The 20,881-nt window shown below is 47.3% G+C and overlaps 10 protein-coding genes across 10 annotated transcripts; 6 read left to right on the forward strand and 4 right to left on the reverse strand.

The window, feature by feature from the left end:
• Positions 1-215: 215 nt before the first annotated feature.
• On the forward strand, positions 216-1,071 carry FPRO_15119 (uncharacterized protein; the record flags this gene model as incomplete). The annotated part of the gene is made up of 3 exons (XM_031220596.1): positions 216-474; positions 523-830; positions 877-1,071. 3 exons carry the CDS (start codon positions 216-218, stop codon positions 1,069-1,071), a joined length of 762 nt encoding a protein of 253 aa, XP_031086239.1.
• A 441-nt stretch (positions 1,072-1,512) lies between these two features.
• On the forward strand, positions 1,513-2,606 carry FPRO_15118 (uncharacterized protein; the record flags this gene model as incomplete). Its single annotated transcript, XM_031220597.1, has 2 exons — positions 1,513-2,239; positions 2,296-2,606. 2 exons carry the CDS (start codon positions 1,513-1,515, stop codon positions 2,604-2,606), a joined length of 1,038 nt encoding a protein of 345 aa, XP_031086240.1.
• Positions 2,607-3,979: 1,373 nt separating this feature from the next.
• FPRO_15117 (uncharacterized protein) lies at positions 3,980-5,317 on the forward strand (the record flags this gene model as incomplete). Its single annotated transcript, XM_031220598.1, has 1 exon — positions 3,980-5,317. The coding sequence occupies one exon, from the start codon at positions 3,980-3,982 to the stop codon at positions 5,315-5,317; it is 1,338 nt and encodes a 445-aa protein (XP_031086241.1).
• Positions 5,318-5,532: 215 nt separating this feature from the next.
• On the reverse strand, positions 5,533-6,360 carry FPRO_15116 (uncharacterized protein; the record flags this gene model as incomplete). The annotated part of the gene is made up of 1 exon (XM_031220599.1): positions 5,533-6,360. The coding sequence occupies one exon, from the start codon at positions 6,358-6,360 to the stop codon at positions 5,533-5,535; it is 828 nt and encodes a 275-aa protein (XP_031086242.1).
• A 1,848-nt stretch (positions 6,361-8,208) lies between these two features.
• On the forward strand, positions 8,209-10,004 carry FPRO_15115 (uncharacterized protein; the record flags this gene model as incomplete). The annotated part of the gene is made up of 8 exons (XM_031220600.1): positions 8,209-8,377; positions 8,431-8,475; positions 8,525-8,583; positions 8,630-8,795; positions 8,850-8,962; positions 9,009-9,068; positions 9,116-9,370; positions 9,417-10,004. 8 exons carry the CDS (start codon positions 8,209-8,211, stop codon positions 10,002-10,004), a joined length of 1,455 nt encoding a protein of 484 aa, XP_031086243.1.
• A 168-nt stretch (positions 10,005-10,172) lies between these two features.
• Positions 10,173-11,685, reverse strand: FPRO_15114 (uncharacterized protein; the record flags this gene model as incomplete). The annotated part of the gene is made up of 2 exons (XM_031220601.1): positions 10,173-11,074; positions 11,127-11,685. 2 exons carry the CDS (start codon positions 11,683-11,685, stop codon positions 10,173-10,175), a joined length of 1,461 nt encoding a protein of 486 aa, XP_031086244.1.
• Positions 11,686-12,183: 498 nt separating this feature from the next.
• On the reverse strand, positions 12,184-13,743 carry FPRO_15113 (uncharacterized protein; the record flags this gene model as incomplete). The annotated part of the gene is made up of 2 exons (XM_031220602.1): positions 12,184-13,640; positions 13,692-13,743. 2 exons carry the CDS (start codon positions 13,741-13,743, stop codon positions 12,184-12,186), a joined length of 1,509 nt encoding a protein of 502 aa, XP_031086245.1.
• Positions 13,744-14,558: 815 nt separating this feature from the next.
• Positions 14,559-16,205, forward strand: FPRO_15112 (uncharacterized protein; the record flags this gene model as incomplete). The annotated part of the gene is made up of 1 exon (XM_031220604.1): positions 14,559-16,205. The coding sequence occupies one exon, from the start codon at positions 14,559-14,561 to the stop codon at positions 16,203-16,205; it is 1,647 nt and encodes a 548-aa protein (XP_031086246.1).
• Positions 16,206-16,915: 710 nt separating this feature from the next.
• Positions 16,916-17,915, forward strand: FPRO_15111 (uncharacterized protein; the record flags this gene model as incomplete). The annotated part of the gene is made up of 3 exons (XM_031220605.1): positions 16,916-17,056; positions 17,109-17,320; positions 17,369-17,915. 3 exons carry the CDS (start codon positions 16,916-16,918, stop codon positions 17,913-17,915), a joined length of 900 nt encoding a protein of 299 aa, XP_031086247.1.
• Positions 17,916-18,092: 177 nt separating this feature from the next.
• Positions 18,093-18,387, reverse strand: FPRO_15110 (uncharacterized protein; the record flags this gene model as incomplete). Its single annotated transcript, XM_031220606.1, has 3 exons — positions 18,093-18,161; positions 18,216-18,296; positions 18,343-18,387. 3 exons carry the CDS (start codon positions 18,385-18,387, stop codon positions 18,093-18,095), a joined length of 195 nt encoding a protein of 64 aa, XP_031086248.1.
• Positions 18,388-20,881: the final 2,494 nt, after the last annotated feature.

Here is a 20,881-nt window from a genome sequence, read left to right on the forward strand (position 1 = left end):
GCTCTCATGATTTCGGGAGCGTGCGCTCAGATGGCTACCCTACGCTAACCAAAAATAGCTCAGTGCTTTAACCAAATTTCACACTAACCCAAACCAGAAGTTGTAAGTCTTGGCATTCACCCCAGATTAGTAACCCCGTAAATGTTCTTCTCTGCGATAGTTCGACCTCCTGCCTCCCATCTCATGAATCACAAGAACGTTACAGAGAAACGAAAATGCCGCGAGATTTTCAATTTGTCACCGTCTCTAACCCAGCTGAGCCTGTTCCCCAGCATGTTCGGAGCTTAACTCACTCCCATGCGGTTCGGCAAAGACATGCCAAGGAGAGAAGACTACGAATGCAGAAACACCAGGAGGATATGGCTAGAAATGCGGAGAGTACTTCGCTGAACAGGGCTCTTGGGTATAGCCGTGATCCATTTGCCGCGCTTCCGAAACAACTCTTGTCCCACGAGACCTTTCTTCTCGACCATTGTATGTTTGTCACCTTGCTCGTGCCCATCCACTAACAACACTCCAAAGATGTCCGCGTCGTCGTTCCGTATAACGTCAGGACATGTCGTCTCTTCAACCAAATGAACGACCATGAAGGACATGTAATGCGCGATTGGGTTGGTCTCGCCATTACAGACAGTGATCTTCTCAGCTCCATCATCCTCCTCGGCGCGTGCCGCCACATTCTTACCAGCAACCCCAACTCGTATTTAATGCAGGCCGCATTACAGTACAAGTATAACGGCCTCAAAGCACTGCGCCATGCCGTTAGTGGCGCTTCACCGACTCTTAGCCCGGTGACTATTGCGAAAGCTTGTGCTATGGCTTTAGATGAGGTAGGCGTTTTGTACCACGTAGAAGTTTATTCTGATATTTGAGTAGGTTAGCTTTGGTGAGGCTGCTGTTGCGAGACAGCATATTCAGGGTGTGTTTGCGATGATAGAAGCTGCGGGGGGTTCGCAGTGTCTCGATGGAACGGGGCTGTTGAAGCGCATGTATCTTAGATTCCTTGAGATGCGGGAGAGTCCGGGGCTACAGCTACCAAAGGGTATTGCTTACTCTAGTCACTGCTGGTAAGGCAAGGTAGAAACTGTGATTCGATTTTTGGCGTAAGCTTATGGTTATAATACATATAATTACACCAGACATTCTTGCCGCGGCGGTTGTTCCTCTCTGCAATTGGTAGTATTTGTTTGTATCCACTTCGCCAAGCCTTATAACTTCCCATTTGGGTCGATAATGCCGGCACTTAGAGTATGAACTACGACTTGAGTCCGTCCAGAGCATTGAGAGGATCATTCCTGTTCTTTTGGCTTCGGTGAAATGGTTTCCTTCATTATGAAGCATTCGTTGGTTTGTAAGCTCGAGAGAAGAGCCATGACATCCGGCGGCATGCTTTGTCCCTCATTGACTCTTGGCAGGCTATATATATGTGTGTATCGATCAGCTCCTTGGAATCTTTAATCTCAAGCCTACAGCTCAAATAACCTTCTCATCTTTCTGAACCAGTATATCACCATGTCTTTACCTTCAACTGCCATCCCCACCGGCTCATGGGTCCTTGTCACAGGCGCCACAGGCTTTGTTGCCAGCCACGTTACCCGCCAACTTCTCCAGCGCGGCTACAAGGTCCGAGGCACAGTCCGTGATCAAGCCAAAGCCCAATGGCTCATTGACGATCACTTCAAGTCTTATGCCGACAGTGGTTCCTACGAGCTGGTCACTGTTCCTGATCTATCTGCTGCTGGAGCTTTTGACGAGGCAGTGAAAGGTGTTTCGGCCGTTGCTCACATCGCGAGTGTCCTTGACTTTGATCCCAACCCCAACAATGTCGTTCCCCAGACTGTCGCAGGAGTAATCTCTGTCCTCGAAAGTGCATCCAAGGAGTCTTCTGTTACGCGCTTTGTCTTCACTAGCTCCATCGTCGCTGCTGTTTTCCCAACGCCTGACTCAGACGGTGTTGTCGACCGCAATTCATGGAACGAATTCGCTATCAAAGCGGCCTGGGCTCCACCACCTTACGAGCCATCGCGTGCAATGCTCGTCTATGCTGCAAGCAAGGTCGCTGCAGAACAGGCGCTATGGAAATACATCGACGAGAACAAGCCTAACTTTGTGGCCAATGTCATTTGCCCGTCTGGTATCTTGGGCGAGCCACTCCACGAGAGACATGCCACTTCATACGGAAACTGGATTTATTCTCTCTTCATCGAGAAGAGGGAAATGATCGACACGTTCCAAACTGGTAGGTCCCATTCATTGATCAACACCCTCACAATACACTGACATTCAACTACCAAGCATTCTTTGTTGATGTCCAAGACGTTGCCCTCCTCCACGTCGCTGCCCTTCTTGATCCCGAACTCAAGGATGCGCGTCTCCAGACGTGGGGCCACAAAGCCCACTGGAACAACTTCTTGTCCATCCTGCGAGAGCTTCGACCGAAGAGGAAATTCATCCCTGACTATCCTGAGACATTCTACCTTAAGCTATCAACTGATCAGTCTGAGTCTATTGCTCTCTTGAAGAAGTGGACTAGTCAGGAAGACTGGAAGCCACTTAAAGAGATTATTACCGAGGCTATTAATAACCCCTACTGGAAGACTGAGTAGAAGTCTGATGAGATGCGCGGGACTTCTGGGCCATAGGCACCTTGTAGAAATGAATTTTAGAACAGATACTAGCTCAAAATTAAAAAAAAAAAAAAAAAAAGAAAGAAAGAAAAGGCGAAAGGTTTTGCCTACTTCTACGTACTCATGCTGTATTGTCAACTACCTATGGTTGATAATCTTGAGGAAAACCAAACCTCACAGATACCTTGCGTATTTTTAAGCAAACCAAGCCATTATACGCTTTCTACCGATGAATGGAAATTAAGCCCTTATTTATTTAAATAACACAAGCTTTTCTCAGAGCACAATTTGTAGTAATTTACAATTGCAAAGTGTATGCAAGATAGACTGCATAAAGGTAGCCTAAGCAAAGAATTCAACGTGAACTACCGGGTAATAGCAGTCAGATGACAGAATAAGCCAGTCAGTGACGCTAGCCTCTTGACAGGAATGCGTGTCAAAATGGCGGAGACAAGCTACGGCACTAACGCAACCAACAGTTTATTATATGCATCCTGGTTCTCATCCGGGCGCAAGATTACCAAGCCCATTGCGTCATCAATGATACTGTGTCATTGAGATGAATTAAACTCTACAGAGGGATTTACCGATCACTCAAGAACCTTGCACTGCAAGATGAAAGTTTCCGAAGCTCTGGGTCAGCTCTTCAGTCCCATTTGCACATGTCCTTCCTACCAATTCGCAAACCGGGCAGCTGAATCGTTAGATCGAAACCCCGCATTTGACAACGGAGCTAACGATGCCAACGCACAAACGCACGCGTAACGGGCAACGCCATTACTGGCAAGTAAGCCGATGAAGTATGTTGATGGCGTAGACCAGTCCAAGGTTCGAGTTCTCAGCCTTGACTAACCGGCGCGCGTTTGTCCGCCATGTCCTTCAACAGTGGCTTCACCATCACCAAGACAGACCAAAACACCGCCCAGCAACAGCCCAGCACGCATTCCTCCACCAAAACACAGCAAGGCTCATATCCCATCCAACGTAATCCCCGGAAACAAAAATAAACCCTTCTCTCCGTCGGACTCTGTCCATACCCTTGTCTCAACCCCGCAACAACGGAAAACCGGATCAATCTTGCGGACTCTAGCTCCTTTAATTGGTCACGTCGGACAAGCTAATTCGTCCAGCCACCAAACACTCATCGTCATGACTGCCAAGCTAGGCTGTGAACTATCGAAATGGCATCCTCCAAGCCTTTTTCTGAACCATGTTTTTTTCCCTGGGGGGCACGGTTGGCGGAAGCCTCGGCTCGGCGTCATACGTAATATGATGGAATTGAGTTAAAAAGACACACTTCTCCGCTGTTGCTTCAAGGTTTGGACTGGTTGTCAATTACATCATACTTCGCAATGGCTCTTCACCGTGTCCTCACTCTTTTGCTGGGCCTCACTGCTGCCGCTCAAGGCCATATTTACAAACGAGCTGTATCCTCTGAACCTCTCCCACCCAGTGAAGATCCGTGGTATACCGCCCCAGAAGGCTATGAGAATAAAGAGCCCGGCACTGTTCTTCGTCTACGCCCTGCACCGGGAAATTTGACTCGCATCACTGGAAACAGCTCTGCGACGTATAATATTCTGTACCGCACCACAGACAGCCAGTACAAGCCAACATGGGCCGTGACAACGCTCTTTGTGCCTAAGCTTGGGGCCAACAGCACTGCTGCGACGCTCTTCAACCAGAGCGCTCTGCTCTCGTACCAAGTTCCCTATGATTCAGCAGATGTGGATGCTAGCCCCAGTTACGCGGTCTACTCCGCAGATGGTGTCAGCAGTCTGGAGCTTTTCAACGCTGCTCTAGGTCTTGGCGTGTTTCTCAGCGTTCCTGACTACGAAGGTCCTCTTGCGTCGTTCACAGCAGGTGTCATCTCCGGTCATGCGACTCTTGATTCAATCCGCGCCATTCTCTCTCTCGGTCTAGGTCTCAACACAACGAACCCTCGTGTTGCGCTTTGGGGATACTCTGGTGGCGCGTTGGCCAGCGAGTGGGCTTCTGAGCTTGCTGTGCAGTATGCGCCTGATCTTCAAGGCACAGTCGTTGGTGCTGCGCTTGGTGGCCTGACACCCAACGTTACCGCTGTCTTGGATGCTATTTCCGGCAAAGACGCCGCTGGTCTTGCGCCAAGCTCCATTCTCGGTCTAACTAGCCAGTATCCTGACGTGCAGAAGTACGTTCTCTCGCAATTGAAGACGTCCGGAGAAAACAACAAGACTGCCTTCCTGGCTGCCGAGAACTACACCTTAGCCGAAGCAGGCGCTGCATTTGCGGGAGTCGATATCTTCGATTTCTTCAAGGACGGCGAGAAGCTATTCCGTGATCCTCGCGTTCAGCGCATCATCAACCGCGATGGAATAATGGGCTACCATGGCGTTCCTCAATGGCCTATCTTTGCATACCAGGGTGTCCATGATGAGATCAGCCCAATCGCAAACACGGATAAGCTCATTGAGCGATACTGTGGTGTCGGCGCCAATATCTTGTATCAACGAAACACTGTGGGTACGCACTCACAGAACTTTGTGCTTAATGCTGCTACGGCTATTCAGTGGTTGGCTACTGTTTTGACTGGACAGTATGATAAAGCGTACAAGACGGAGGGATGTACCATTCAGAATGTTACGAGGAATAGTACTGCTCTTCCATTGAAGAAGAGAGGTATGCCTATGAGGGTTTATGATTTGTGGTGATGGGCTATGAGAAGTTATGACGTTTGGATCTGAGTTTATATAACGGAGTTTTTGGATGAGATCGATTGGATGCTCTACATAATATCGTATAATATTCAGCCAGTACATATTAATGCTATTTCTATCTTGGGACCTTCCGTACTTCCTGTGAATCTGTAAAGATACCGCTAAATGGTGAAGAAGAAGAGGCATTCTCATGATCTCGACATGAACCCTTACCAGGCATAAAACACAACAGCAACGGCAAGAACCGCAACTAGATAAGGTCCCAGAACCCCCATCGAAACCCTCATAAGCTTCGCCATGAGCCGCTCCATATCTTCACTATGAGTTTTCCGATCATTAACTCTCGGAAACTCAACATTCGGTATATCCTTTTCCAAGAATTCACAAAGCGGTTCCCACCCATCACCAAGAGAATACTCTAGCCGTCTCTCCTTTGGTACAGCTTCCCGAACCTTGATGTAAAATTCCTCATAAGTATTTCTTGCAATGTCGGGCGTAATGGCCTGGACAGAATAGTCATTTACAGAGAAGAAACCAGCGAGAATCTTCCTCATGGCATGTAAAGCTCTAAAACGCAAGACATACCAGGTTAAGAATTTCTGAAGCCAAGTTGCTTCAAAGACAGAGACTAATATCTCCGAATGAAACGAAGGCCACCAATCTTCAAACTTCCTCTGGACAATAACAACCTTTGCGTCGGGATACGATTTGATGAGCTCCAACGTAAACGTCGACGCTATATCAGTGGCGACATCATAGGAACCCCACAAATTCTGCCAATATTCTCTTGTGAACGGTGGGCGAGGACCGTCGTGAGTATAGTCTGGGAAATTGATGAGGTGAGGAAAGGTTGCTTCTGCTGCTTGCTCGAGTTTGACCCAGGGTTCGTGCCATTCGTTATGTAGGGCGTGATGGGCTTTGTAGCCGAGGATCCGGTATGCTGCGGCCATGGAAGCAGTTCCTGTGCGGTAAAGACCTGCGTGGATTATTTTTATACCGTCCTTTGGCGGCTTGGTTTTGGTGGTGAGGGACGCCATTCCGACCCAGTGAGAGAACTAAAGTTGAGACTGAGAGGTGTAGAGGGCTGAAATGATGATGGGCCTATGGGATAGCTAGTGAAAATTATGGTGTAGCGATAAATAAAGAGTGTAGACACCACGTAGTCGGGTTTATGTAAGATTGCGAGTATGCAATCGAGACTTGAACGGACTTCGAAAACCTCACTTTCGTCGGAATACACGCCCGTCGGAAACTTCAGCTACTTAATTGCAATCCTACTCTGAATGAATACGTGTTATCTACAGTTGTGTGCCGTTGCCCAATGTCGTTTCCCCGCAACGTGTAACGCACCGGGTTCCCATACGAACAAGGTTTTCGGCATATGGTATAAGGTTTCAATATCATTTTCTATCTCGTTGCCGCAGCAGTACTGAATAGCACTATGTGTTTACTCTCATTTTGGGGAAAATGTTAGATTGAATAGTAGCCTTAAATGTACAGAGTAGTATTTATGAGATTCATAATGGTTAGCCTGGTCTGTCTACATAAAATATGTTGCACGTATCAAAGGCTTTGGTAGTACAAGCTGAAGAGGGGTCGATCACAATATGTCTTAATTCTAAAAAGAGAATGCTTGAAAAAGTCTTAAGAACTATTTATGGGGTGTTTACCTATAAAAATATTCCTCGAAACCGCGGCTTGGCTGGTGAGGTACGTTATTATCACGGTCTCAAACCCTTCAGTAAGGAGACGAAATCTCAACATGACGACTAATAGCATGCAACTGTATCCATCCTATATATAATTTAAGTAACAGCTAGGCATTACAAAACTATACGTGAAGTAATGGCCTTTCTTAAACATGGGATAGTTGGGATCTCGAGGCACGGGGCTTGATGTACATAAGATCTTGGCCGGTCTTAGGGGATTATCGAATGATGTATTCAGGTTGACGGAAGAACAAAACATTGAACCTGGTTGACTTCTAGGACTGCTAGTGACCTTGATTCGAAATATATTCCGATTCGTCTATGTCCGCTTTACTATCTCCTCCAGTCTCATTCGGCTAATTTAATGCACGCGTCAAAAGTCCAATATGTACGAAAAGTCTTTGCTTTGCTCCCCTCAGGGAGCAAGAAAACACCGCACCTTAATATTAATAGAGTATCAAAATAAACTCAGCAAAAGATATCCTAAAATTAGTCAAGATATTCTAAATTTTTATAAAGTTACCTAAGTCTCTCTGTCACTGAGGGTCAAGGTCCTGAGTTTTCTTTCCTCCCCTAGGCTCCGTTATTCCATGAAATCCCACGTTCATGGTTCCCCACGCTACCCCAAGTGGGTAAGCCAAGCCGTTGTCACAAACGCTCCCATTGGCTCGTCTGAGATCACGACAGAGGCTACTAACATGGCGACATGTCAACTTCGCGTCTCAAAGACAAACCCTTCATGAAAATGGTGATGTCATGGAAGTGATAAAGTGCCGGCAGTGGTTCATTCTACGCGCCAACGTCATGTTTGGGTCGTTTGGGGAAAATGCTCCGACCGATGCATCTAGATTGTGCATCCATCAGTGCACTCTAATCTCTCTATGCATCGCTCTTATTTGTGGAAAGGGCAACAGTTGTTGCAGATCTCGTCTGCGGTACTTTTGAAGAAGTAGTGTTCTCAGCGGTTGGAGAAGTACCTAGTATCAGCGTTGCATCGAAATGACAAGTTGGAATGGATGAAACCTCATGAAGATCTGAACAAGGGACGTATGGTGCAATATTACTAGAGAGAGACATCATTCTTACTCCGCAAGCATATTTATTCGATATGTCCCACCTGCAATCCAAAGTTTCTACCGCTTTGCAACATCTGGTCTCGAGACGCGGCTCTATACAATGACTGCCGACCTGAAGAACGATTCGCCGCCGGACCTCAGCGACGAGGCCGGCACCGTCGACTCTAGCTCGCAAATAAACGAGAAAGCCCTGCTACGCAAACTTGATTTGAAGCTTCTACCAGCAGTTGGGATTCTTTATCTGCTTTCGTTCTTGGACCGCAGCAATGGTATGGATGATTGCAACAGAACGGCGTGATGTCGAGCTGACATAAACGGACAGTTGGCAATGCTCGTATTGAGGGAATGATTGACGATCTGCACATGTGTAAGATAAAAAGATGTATGCCTGGAAACCTGTCTCTGAAATTTGATAGCGGGGAATGAGTATCTCACTGGCTTGACGCTGTACTTTATTGGTTATGTCCTCTTCGAGGTTCGTCGCCCTTCATTGTCTCCAAGCATGAATCTGACAGCTCCAGATCCCATGCAATATTATCCTCAAGCGAACTACGCCTCGACTCTGGCTGCCAACACTCACTGTGGCCTGGGGTATCGTTGCGACTCTTCTCGGTATCGTGCAGAACAAGACTGGTTTCTTCATTGCTCGATTCTTCCTTGGTGTAACTGAGAGCGGATTGTTTCCCGGTGGGTTCACTCGTGAAGGCTGCAGTTCGGAATGGCCGTATTGATGATGAATAGGTGTTGTGTACTACTTCTCCATGTGGTACAAACGTCGTGAGCGACAATATCGTATCTCGCTATTCTTCAGCGCTGCATCACTAGCTGGAGCGTTCGGTGGCATCTTGGCATATGTAAGTCACCTTGGCTTCTATCAGGCAGTTGTACTAATGGAATCAGGGGATTGGTAAGATGGCAGGTGTCGTCTGGGATAATGGTTGGCGATGGATCTTCATCTTGGTGAGCCGCTACACCGACATTATCCAGGCCAAGCTAACGATAAACAGGAAGGTATCGCGACAGTAGTAGTCGCCGTTGCCGCATACTGGTTCATCGAGAACTACCCCGATACCTCAAAATTCCTCACCAAATCAGAGCGCTCCTTCATCCATGAGCGCCTGCATGCAGACAGTGACGCGATTCGCGAAGAGAAGTTCAGCTGGGCTGCTGTTCGCGAGGCATTCAGTGACCCCAGTTGCTGGCTGTACGGTCTGGGCTTTCACACCATGAGTCTACCGCTGTACACACTGTCACTGTTCCTGGCAAGTTACCATGCTCTTAAGTTAGAGTTCATACTAACAGAATTAGCCCACCATCATCAAGGACCTAGGATACAAAGCTGCAGTGGCACAGCTCTTGACAATCCCACCATACGCCGTCGCCTTCATCACAACTCTAGCTGTTGCCATCGCCTCTGAGAAACTCGCCAAACGCGCTGTCTTCATCGCCGGCTCAGCTGGTGTCGCAGCAATTGGCTACATTATCCTTCTCGCCAACACGAACCCCACCGCAAGACCAGGAGTCTCATACGTTGGAACATTCTTCGCCGCAGCTGGAATCTACCCGGCCACTGCTCTTGTCCTCAGTTGGCCCGCGATCAACGTATCTGGACAAACGAAACGTGCTATTGCGAATGCTATGCAGATCAGCATTGGAAACCTTGGAGCAGTCATGGGGACGCAGCTTTATCGATCTGGTGATGGACCGCGATTTGTGGTTGGACATTCCATGGCTTTGGGATATCTTGTTGCTAATATTGTGGTTGTGACTATACTTGGCTGGAGGTTGAAGAAGCAGAATGATGCGCGGGCGGCGGTGAGTGAGGAGATTAAGCACGTTGGAGAGGTGGAGGACTGGAGAGGCGATACTGATCCGCGATGGAGGTTTGAGTATTAATTCTAACGAAGAACAAAAGAACGACTTGAAATTTGGTTGAGGGGCTTTGAGAAGGGTTCACGAGAGTAGCGATGATCAGACAAAATGTATCCGAATTGACAGTACCAAATACCATCGCCCATTACCTGGCTACCTAGTGATATCCTCTTTCTGCCAAGCCACTCATTCCTATAGACTCGACGTTGCCCTCGCACGTAGGCTTGCTCCAACCTTCCACAGCAACAACGGCGCAGCCAACTCGAGCGCCAGCTCGGCAAACGCCATAGCACTGTTCCCCCATCCATACCCAAGAGCAGCATACATCTTTGGCGTAAACAGCGGGAACAAGAAAGCAGCCAGACTGCGAGGAAACTGCTCCGCCGCGATAGCACTTGAAGTATGATCCGGATAAGCATCGATCAAGTACGCTTGCAACGGCATACCAGAGATCTGCATGCCGAAACAGGTAATGAACATGGCTACATCAACCCATGCCCAGTGGACTCTGAACTCAGCGCACCAGCCATAGACGATGAAGCCAATTGGCGCGATGAAAGCACCCATCGCCATAAGTGGTACTCTGTTTTCTGGTAGATGCTGGCCATTGCGACGCTCAGTTCTACGGAACCAGTAGTCCATCAACGGCGCGCCGATTTGTGACGCTGCTAATTCACCCAATGCACATGAGATGTAGTGGAGGCCACTTATCTCAACCGATTGTCCATATTGCTGTGTCCAAATCTCTGCGAAACTTGAGAGAACGATGTACAAAAGACCATAGCCAATGGCGGAGATGACAGCAGCGACTTGGATGATGGGATGGAAGGCTAAAAGACGAAGGGGACGGGTCATAGCTTGGGTGAGGACCTTTCTCAAAGTATGTCCCTCTTGTGTTCGCTCCGCGTAAGTATAATATGGCTGGCCGGTCTCTTTGCGCAATTTCTTAGCCCGCTTCTTAAGAATTGCAGGGGCGTATGTCTCGCGGAACGTGGTGAAAGAGATAGCAGCCATTGCGACTTGGAACATGGAAGTAGACCAGAACATCCATCGCCAAGAAATCCGATCAGTCATGAAACCGCCAATGATAGGGCCTTTTGTCAGAGTTAGTGACGTGACCCTCAAAGAAATGAGGCTTGGACTTACCGGTTGCGGCCCCGATGAGAGGAATGACAGAGTACCATCCAAGAGACTTGCCACGCTGGTCAGGACGCCAGATGTCGCCTAGAACACCGCCTCCAAGAGCATAAACAGCACTTGCGCCAAAGCCAGCGAGGAAGCGTGTGCCGATAAGCATCTCCTTCGAGTTTGCGAACCCGCACGCAAGATTCCATACCAGGAACCAGATATTGGATACGTGAAGAATTGTCTTGCGTCCATAGACCTCAGATAATGGTCCAATGACCAGAGGACCAAAGGCAGTTGCTAAAAGGTAGATACTCAGGGCCATGACGGATTGAGTCGCTGTCATGTCGAGGTCCTTAGCGATGACAGAGAGTGCGGGAGCCATTACTGTAGAGACGAGGATGCGGTTGAAGCCTGTTATTGAGAGAACGTTTGTTACCGCCCATTTCCGCTTTTCGGGCCAGTTCTTGGGATTATCGCTGTCGAGTTCATTGAAAGCGACGAGGTATGGATCTGCTGGGGTGCTGTTGAGTACACCAAGCTCAGTGTCGAGAACGGGTTCTTTCACGTCTGTAGTCATTTTGTATCAAGAAAACCCGTACGAATAGCATACTCAATCGAAGATGCTTTGCTAAGGTGAGGATATTTATACCCCGCATCGCAGCCAGTATTCGCGGCCGGAGACCGATTCCTCCTGGAAAGGTAGTGCTTACGGAGGTAGCGCGGAGCTATCGGTCGTGATGTCTGTTATCAGATCCTGCTTATCAGATCGGCAAATTAGTGGCGTGAATTCAATCGTCAAGCGAGCCAATGCGAGAGAAAGTGGCTTGCCGAAACCTTGCACATGTTGGGGTTGAATGACTCAACGTGAGAAGGATTTGGGGCCAAGGACAAAAGGACCCGACTGATCCGAGACGACGAAGTAATACGGCTGAATTTGGCAGGCCGAAGTGATTCACGATTTTATGCGTCGGTGTATCATGAATCCTTTCAATGCATGTGCCATATTGTCTCATGCGATGACATTGTCTTATTCAATTTGTATTTGGTTGCTATATATCGTTCATTTCCGGCTCCCTCACTCTGAAGTCGAGATCGCAAACTCCATAGGCTTCGACATAGCAGACTTCATAAACGGACTTCGCGCCCTAATCTCCTTACCCCAGATAAACACCCCAATAGGCGCCGCGGCCAACACCAACGAGATGAACCCCAACAGCGAACTAGCCCAGTGAAAGCCCAAATTCGTGTACATGCTGCTCGAAGCAAGCGGCAAAAACGCGACGCCCAAGTTCTCGCCTAACACTGTAGCTCCAATAGCACTTCCAGCATAATTGCTATAAGCATCGATTAGATAGTTCGCGATACTAACGACAACAGCCTCAGTGCCAAGTCCAACGAGCATAAGTCCAATTGCAGGTCCGATCCAGTGCACTGAGGAATAGCTTGTCCAGGCGTAGACAAACATTCCGCCCGTGACACCGATGAAACCTCCGATTACTGCGGCGTAGAGTCGAGCTTCGGGGATGGGTGTTCCGGGCGCTTCTTTATTGCGTGACGCAGAAGCGTAATACCAGTTGTTTGTCAGGACACAAAGACCGAAGCCAAGAATCTCTCCGATGACGATAGCTGCTTGAACGTAGCCGGCTTCAATGGCGTTCCATCCGTACAGTGCTGTGAAGACTTGTTCAACAGATTGCGTGAAAACGTAAATCACTCCCAGACTGAACGCCGTCCAGATAGTTGAGATGAAGACAACCGACTCGGTGCAGAGCATGTAGAGTGGTCGCTGAATGCTCGTCCAGATATCGTGAAGAATCGACTTTGACTCAAGCTCCTTCTGGCTGTACGCGTTCTTCCCTTGCTTTCTCAACTTCTTCGCTCTCGCAGTCAATATCGCTGACCCTCGCGTCTCAGGCATGGCCAGGATGAAGATTGGGAAGAAAACACCAGTCCAGATGAGCTCTATGTAGCCAATCCATCGCCAGGGCAGGAATTGAAAGATAGCAGCGCCGATGACGGGGCCAAGGCTGCTGGCGTTCAGGTAGATCATGATATACAACCCAGTTGGAATTGTTCGAGCTCGATCAGTAGCAAAGACATTTCCGATGATGCCAGCTACTGCATTCGCGAGAATAGTGCAGCATCCACCACTGAAGAAGCGAGTGATGATCAAAGTCGCGTAGTTAGGCGCCACTCCAACGGGAATGAGAAAGCAGAGGAAGACGGTGTACACCACAAGAAACACAAGTCTCATTCCAAAGTCTTCCATGATCGGGAGCAAAACCAATGAGAACAACGCACCACCCAATCCCCATGATGCCACGGGCCAATAAGAGTGCGGAAAGTTCTCGTCGCTGACATTGAAGTCCTCGCCAATTGCTTCGTGCGCTGTAGTGATGATTGTTCCGTTCATCATAGAGATGAACGTCGCGAAGAGTCCCAGACCAACGGCGAACCATTTCTTCTTGCGGGACCAGTTATAAGGATTCCCAGGGTCATTTGGGCCGTCCCATTGGACAATTATCGGTTGCTCTATCTTAATTAGCACTTCATCTCTCAACATCACTCTCAATTGCAACATACCAGACGACTCATTGCTACGAGCAACCTCAGATCTCTCCGTTTCAGCAAACATACTTTCTGATAGCTTCGCCAAGTGAAACTACTTGGCAAGATCTCTTGGCTGATAATATTTGCAGTTTTAGAAATGCCAAGTGAACAGCCAAGAGATGGAGATTCTGAGGAACGCTTCTTATGACTTCATCTCTAGTCCATGTTTGGTTCTCCACCGAAATTTCTTCCTAATTCCGGACCCATAGAATCGATCTTGTTACCTCATATTAATTCAACGGAGCCAATGAAGGGATCTCGGCTATGATGAATTTGTGGTTGCGCTAGCCTGGAAAGCGGCAAAGTTTGGAGGCTAGAGACATCGCTGTGAATTGCCATTGTCGGTAATCCTCCACGGTGCTTGGTAATCTTACACCGTCTTTGAGTATCAACTTGAGATTGATTCGTATCTGCTACAGGACGAGTTTTTTGGGCGGCAAGATTGCCTTTTCTCATTTCTCTGGGGAAGATATGAGGCTAGGCCGATCAATTGTGTTTGTCTCATACAAGTTGCCCGGCTGAGCAGCACTACCCTGCATCATTGAACTTGTTAGCATGTAACCGTCGGGTTTCCTCAAAGCTACTCATATAGCTGGTCGAAAATGGGTGACAGCGGCTTGATGTGGGTGCAGTCATGGCTTGATGCTTTGGTCATCATCATGCCGACTATTTTCCGATGACCTGAAATACCTCAGCTGTCAGCTTGAATTCAACCCCGCTTCCGAGGTCAGCCGAATTCAAAGCTGTTTTTGCAACTTTGCCAAGAAAGCAGCTCGAGTCTAGGGTACGGATAAAGTTCTGTGGCTTTATGAATGTTTCGAACTTGGTCCAAGGGCAATCATGTGGCTTATCAACACAACGACAATCGCACTAGAGGACAAGAACATATCATCAACTCCCTATGCAATCCTATCGCATACCTGGGGTGAAGATGAAGTCACATTTGAAGACATGATGAAGGGTCAAGAGAAGGGAAAGAAAGGCTATGTCAAGATCATACACACATGCAGATTAGCCAAAGAGAGGGGAATCACATACGCATGGGTTGACACTTGCTGTGTCGACAAGAGGAGCAGCGCAGAGCTGGCGGAAGCTATAAACTCCATGTTCAACTGGTACAAGCTGTCAGAAGTTTGCTTTGCTCACCTCGAAGATTTGGACCTTCATCGCGGTCCGCAAGATGACCAGCTTTCTGGCTTGTCGTCTTGTCGATGGTTTACCAGGGGATGGACACTGCAGGAACTGATTGCTTCACGAAATCTTGAGTTTTACGACAGTGCTTGGAATTACCGGGGGACCAAAGCAGATTTACAGGGTAAGATTTCAGGCATCACCGGTATCGACATGGCAGTTCTCGAAAATAACGCTATCCTGGAGACTATACCAGTTGCGAAGCGCATGTCATGGGCGGCAAACCGAGAGACCACAAGAGTTGAGGATCTAGCATACTGCCTCCTCGGGATCTTCGGTGTTAACATGCCAATGCTCTATGGAGAAGGGACCAAAGCCTTTGGCAGACTTCAAGAGGAAATCATCAAAGAAACAACTGACCTCTCTATCTTTGCATGGAAAGTCAGTTTGTACGAAGGGAAGTATCTAGGGATATTTCGGCCGCTAGGATTTCGCGGTATCCTCGCTCTAGCGCCCTCCGAGTTCGCACACTGTCGAAATCTCCGCCGCGCTTCAACGATGAGATACGGGCACGAATACAGCATGACGAATAAGGGCCTTAGACTGGAGACATTTCTTGGCGAGAGCAAGGACAAGGAATACGTCCTCAACCTCGCGTGCATGATACCGGATGACAGTGGGAGTGCGTCGAAGATTGGAGTTTACCTTACAAAGACGGCCGATGGCTTTGTCCGTAGCCGACCTTATGAACTATTCGAAACACAAGATTCTCTGTTATGGGCCGGTCCACGCCACAAGATCTTTATTCGAAAACATGTCACGTCATTTGGTTCCACTGACTTGGCAAGGCGCCTCGACATGAATATTGCGTCGCAGTTCAATATTTGTCCTGGATTCAAGCTCGCTTCTTTCGCAGCGAAGCCAGCAGATCTATGGGATACCCTGCGTCAAGAATTCGTCACGGACAGGAGCGAAAAGTTCACTGGTTTTCTCAACTTTCAGCTAACCCATACTTCCAAGACCTTTATCTCTCCTCGGATCTATGTAGTCTTCGGCTTAGAAGCGGATTCGTCATCTGGGGACCTGAAACCGTGGATGGGTATTTATAGCTCTACGGATAAGGAGAGATATGGAAATATAATGGACTGTGTCGATGGATACTACAGTTCGTACGGAGAGGAGTACTACCTGCATCAACTGCGTGACTGCGTTCTCACTTCGGGGAATATTCTACCGCAGAAAATCAGCCTTCCTTCCAGTGATACCGCGCATCGTCTTCGTATCTCTCTTGGGGCTCTTCAGCGATCTCCTGGAAATTCACATACTATCACGGTTAATGTTTCAAACATGGGATGATTTACAGGCCTGTCTCACTTCCTCATGCATCTCAGGTCGAGGCTTGGGAAATTTGAACATTTCTAGCGACAAAGCGCAATTGGCGAGCTCAAGTGAAATTCTTTGATGATTAGTGATAAGTGTCTTACTTCAAAAGCCACAGTCGAGTCTTGAATGGAGCTCACCTAATATTGAATGCTGTACGAATGACAGAAGGATCCAACATAGCCTTCGAATCAGCCCAGTGAGACGTGCAAGTCAGGGATGGGGAGATGAAACGCTGTTACGATTGGCTCTTTGACAAACATCCTTGTGAATGGCGGAGAGACATAGCCAACATAACTCAGCCATGTGGTTTCGTATCTGCAAGGTTGTCCGAATCCTTTCGGCATTTGGGGGCCATAATTTCACCAGAACGACAGGGTCCTTGCAATCCTTGTGATGTTGACAGCTTTCGTTGGCTATTACTGGGCAGAAAAGCTTGAAATAAGAAACAATGGTGTTTATTGGCTACACCATTGATGAGGTGGACGCAAGTAAGCCTGTAGCGCCTCAAAAGGGAAACAGGTGTGATGCAGTAAGACGGAACAGGGATGACGGATGTGCTGAGCCGTTCCGATTTCTCTCCTTGGTCAACTCTTTTATCTTTCGCCATTTCTTGACCTGAAGATCTGGTCTCGCTTCTTCTATCCTCCACATAAACATCGATACGATCGTGGACGACGACCGCTATGCCAAGCGCACGAACGAATTTGGGTCCTTTCACGACAGAGTGGAAGTACCCCGATCGATGTACTGTGCCAGTCACCGATTGCTCGTCATGCACGAATGCTTGGCAAGGCCAGACGTGCGGGAATAACAAGGACAACACGGTAGGCCAATGTTTCCTTGGCGTATCGAACGAGATCTGACAGAAACCCGTAGCAAGGCGTACTAGACGATACAGACTGTTGGCCACCGCGAAAATCATCGATCTCGGCTGGGAATGCTGTGAATGGCTGGGGCTTCTACTCTCCTGCGTTTGAGTGTCCTCAAGGTTATAAAAAAGCATGCACCGCGACAGGCCCGGAGACTGGAAACTTCAATTTTCAGTTCTCGATACAAGATGACGAGAGGGTAATAGGATGCTGTCCATCGTAAGGGTCCTATGGCTTTGCCTTTGGTCGGGAAACTGACGTTACCAGCGGATACACCTGCGCGCAGCCTGGCGGGCCACAAACATGCACAACCATCGCTTCCAGAGGCTCATTACAAGTCGCATCATGCTCGAACCAAAAGACTGTACTCAACTGGCTCACCCTTCCAGCGACAGTGACAGATGAAACCAGCACGGTGTCTCTAGATGGGATAACCATCTTCGCACCAATGATCCAGCTCAACTATCGAGAAAAAGATCTGAGCTTGTCATCTGGTTCAACAGGATCTACAAAAGCAGATTCGGCACCAGCAGAGACTGGTACTGATGAATCATTCTCAGACGGATCTTCGAGCGGGGGTCTATCGACTGGTGCTAAAGCTGGTATTGGAGCTGGGGTTGGAGTAGTTGCGCTTGCAATTATTGGAGCGGCGATTTATCTCTGGAGGAGAAGAAAGAGGGCCACGCCGCCGGCTGCTGAGTTGGAGACGAAGGAGGATACGAAGAATGCGGGATCAGTTTTGACGTATGGTTCGCCGCCGCCGCAGTATCCTCCTGTTGAGCTGGATGCGACGAATTCGAGACATGAGATGTGAGTGATGCGTATTTGGACATAAGACAGACAGTGACCAAGATGGGACGTACCTTCGAACGATAAGCGAAGGGAGGGTGAGCCATTTAATATTCTCATGACATTATAGTCTTTAAGGAGATAGGTTCTAAGTGCTAATATATAGACTAAATCCTATAATCCAAACTGGCCCCTGAACTCCTTATGTGCAGCTTGCAACTCCGCCTCCAAGAAGTTTGCATGAGTTTCCGTTGCCAGTGCATGGAGAGCTCTATGAGAAAGCAACATCAGCAAAGCTCGATGGGCGAGGGGGAAAAATACATACTGCAGTGCAAGAAGCAAAGGCGCTTGTACCCCAGTAGCAACGACCAGAATCGCCGGCATTCGGAGCGGGAGGCCAGCAGTTCTATTAATATTAGATGAATCTCAACTCTCAAAACATAATCACTTACCGCAGCCAGAGCTACTGGAAGGAAGAAGAGAAGAGTCAGCTTCATTTTGTAGGTTGTATATCTAATAAATTGAAGTAATTGCAGACTATAAGATGAAGTCTGAAATAAGGATTTAGTAGCAGTAACTTGACTGGACCACTCCTTTATATTTAAATGCTAGGATTTTAAGTTAATTTCTTTATCAAAAGTAGTATCTTAAATGGGGCTAATAGTGTTATTAAACTTAAAGTCTGTAGTTTGACTAGTAATTTATCGGCAGATACAAATAGAGAACTAAGAGCCTTTCTGAAAGCGCTTCTAGCTCCACCCTACAAAGCTTAAAACGTAACAGTTCAACTATCACAATCCATAATAGACTACCAAATCACATATCACTATCTAGTAGTAACAATTATTGCTGGCTGAATGAGTAATAATATAGAAGTCAGTAAGACGTCAAATTATCTCATATAAGAAATAAAGTAAGCAGCCAAAGAGCTCATTGCATTCAAGTATGCATACATAATTCAGTTCAGGTCCAAAGCTTCTACTGGCCTCAGGCGATGTGAAAGTAGGGGTAGGCCATTGGACTGCAGCTGAGACATATTCAAGCTTGGGAAAGCTTAAATCACTCATAAACAACATCGTCAACACGAAGAGCTTCATATTGGAGTATCCACTTTCGTCCCTTGCAAGCCATGAGTTCAGTTGCTGGAGTGGATGTTAAGCTTTCAGGTTTCTGTCATTTCTGTTCACAATTATCGTTATTGGCCAAGCTCGTCGATGTACGGGAGACATCAAGTGGGTAATGTGGACCACGCAGCAAGGTAGCTAGAAAGCTCGCATGGCAATGCGCAGACGTAATTCACGGTTTTATTAGGGACCGTCAATAAGGTTTCTTCCTGACATGGGGCACGACATCACACCGACTCACTAATGTGGGGAGGAACAGTATTTTACCGGGAAATATAGCCGAAGACGATTCAGACCGCCTTGAAAATGCCTCTTTGCCGCTGGTTTTGAAATGAGGCTATGGCTGTGGTATTAAGACACGGTTACAATGACCATATAAGGCTAGAGCAAGCCACACCCTATCCGGGAGAGTCGTGTTGGCCCTTTGCTTACTCATTGTAGGGGCAATTTGAACTTTACCGTGCAGATTTGATTCCTGTCAAACGACTTAAGCTTTGGAGGGTGTTCAAGCTAGTGTTTCACCAGTACGATCTGCACCAACATGTTATCGTGGCTTACGTATACTTGGCTCTTCATTGACAAAATACGGTGTTTTGGTTTGTGTTGATACCCGAACACCCGATTAGCTAGTTATGCGCGGTCCCATGGCCTCTATTGTTGGAGGTTATGATATAAAGACCACTACAGACCATTTAGATTTGAGCAAGAACCTACCTCAGTTTATGGAGTAGTAAACATTCTAAGTTGACTTGATTCATCTAATTTCGCCATGCATACATACAAATATGAGATTCTGAACCGAGGAGAAAAGCCTAAAATCTCTGGGCTTTTTTTGACGTGCCCTTTACATCTTGAATACTGAACTAGAACTATTTAGTGGATTGCTGATCTATAGCACTAACTGTGCTGTCCAGATGTGAAGAGAGACCCATTGACCTCGTGGCATGTAGCAGACCATGCTCGCCATCGTCAATTAATAGGTTTATTAGAGACCAAGAATATCGTTGATCTTGAGAATAGAGTACTGACCGACTTACAACCGTAAGGAGTAATGTTGTAGTTATTAACGAAGCAACAGCTAAATTTAATTTAAACTGTATTATAAGTAGCTATAAATAAGCCAAAAAGGTAAAACTCTATTGAAAAGAAATAGTAAGTATAAAACATTCTATAGTCAAGAAGGAAGGGGAGATAAAGCGATACTTAATCATGCCTGTGGCACAAGGTGAGGGTATTCAGATGTGTATAGGGATCAGTTTGAGAGTGGGCCTTGGTGTTGTGGCATGAACACCAAGGTCCGGAATAACCAATTCCCGCTAATTGGGAGGCTCGAGATCCTCACGTGTCACTAATTCTCTAGTTGCTACAGGTAGCTAATATACTGGCCTATCTCTCGACCAGAATTCCGGAGAAGCTTATGTCCCGGCCGGAGACTTCCCGAAATCTGACCTTGACAACGATTTCTAAGATCCTCGGCCTCTCAGTGCTTATTACCGCACTACCACGACATTTCAACTCAATCAAGCAATATTTATAGGCGCCAGCTCGGGCATGGCCCTTTTCTAAGTACTCTCGGCTAACTTAAGCTTTCAGCTATAGGTTTCAGCAGTAAATAACACTAATAGCTTATAACTTAGATATTATATTAAGATATCTAATTAAATGCTATAGTATAAGGCTAATGAGAGGAAAACCTAGATAATAACTCTTTAGCTGGCATATAAGAAGCTCTAATCCCTTAGCCAAGATCCGATTAAGCATGAAGGATGACTTGAACTAACGCAATTTGTTCTCTACCCGAGGTTCAAGTGGTTGAAATGATGCTGGTAATTATCTCTTGCTTGAACAGGGTTACGGCTAAAGAAAG

Source organism: Fusarium proliferatum (assembly GCF_900067095.1).
Source record: "Fusarium proliferatum ET1 genome assembly, contig: FPRO_scaffold009, whole genome shotgun sequence".
Classification (NCBI taxonomy): domain Eukaryota; kingdom Fungi; phylum Ascomycota; class Sordariomycetes; order Hypocreales; family Nectriaceae; genus Fusarium; species Fusarium proliferatum.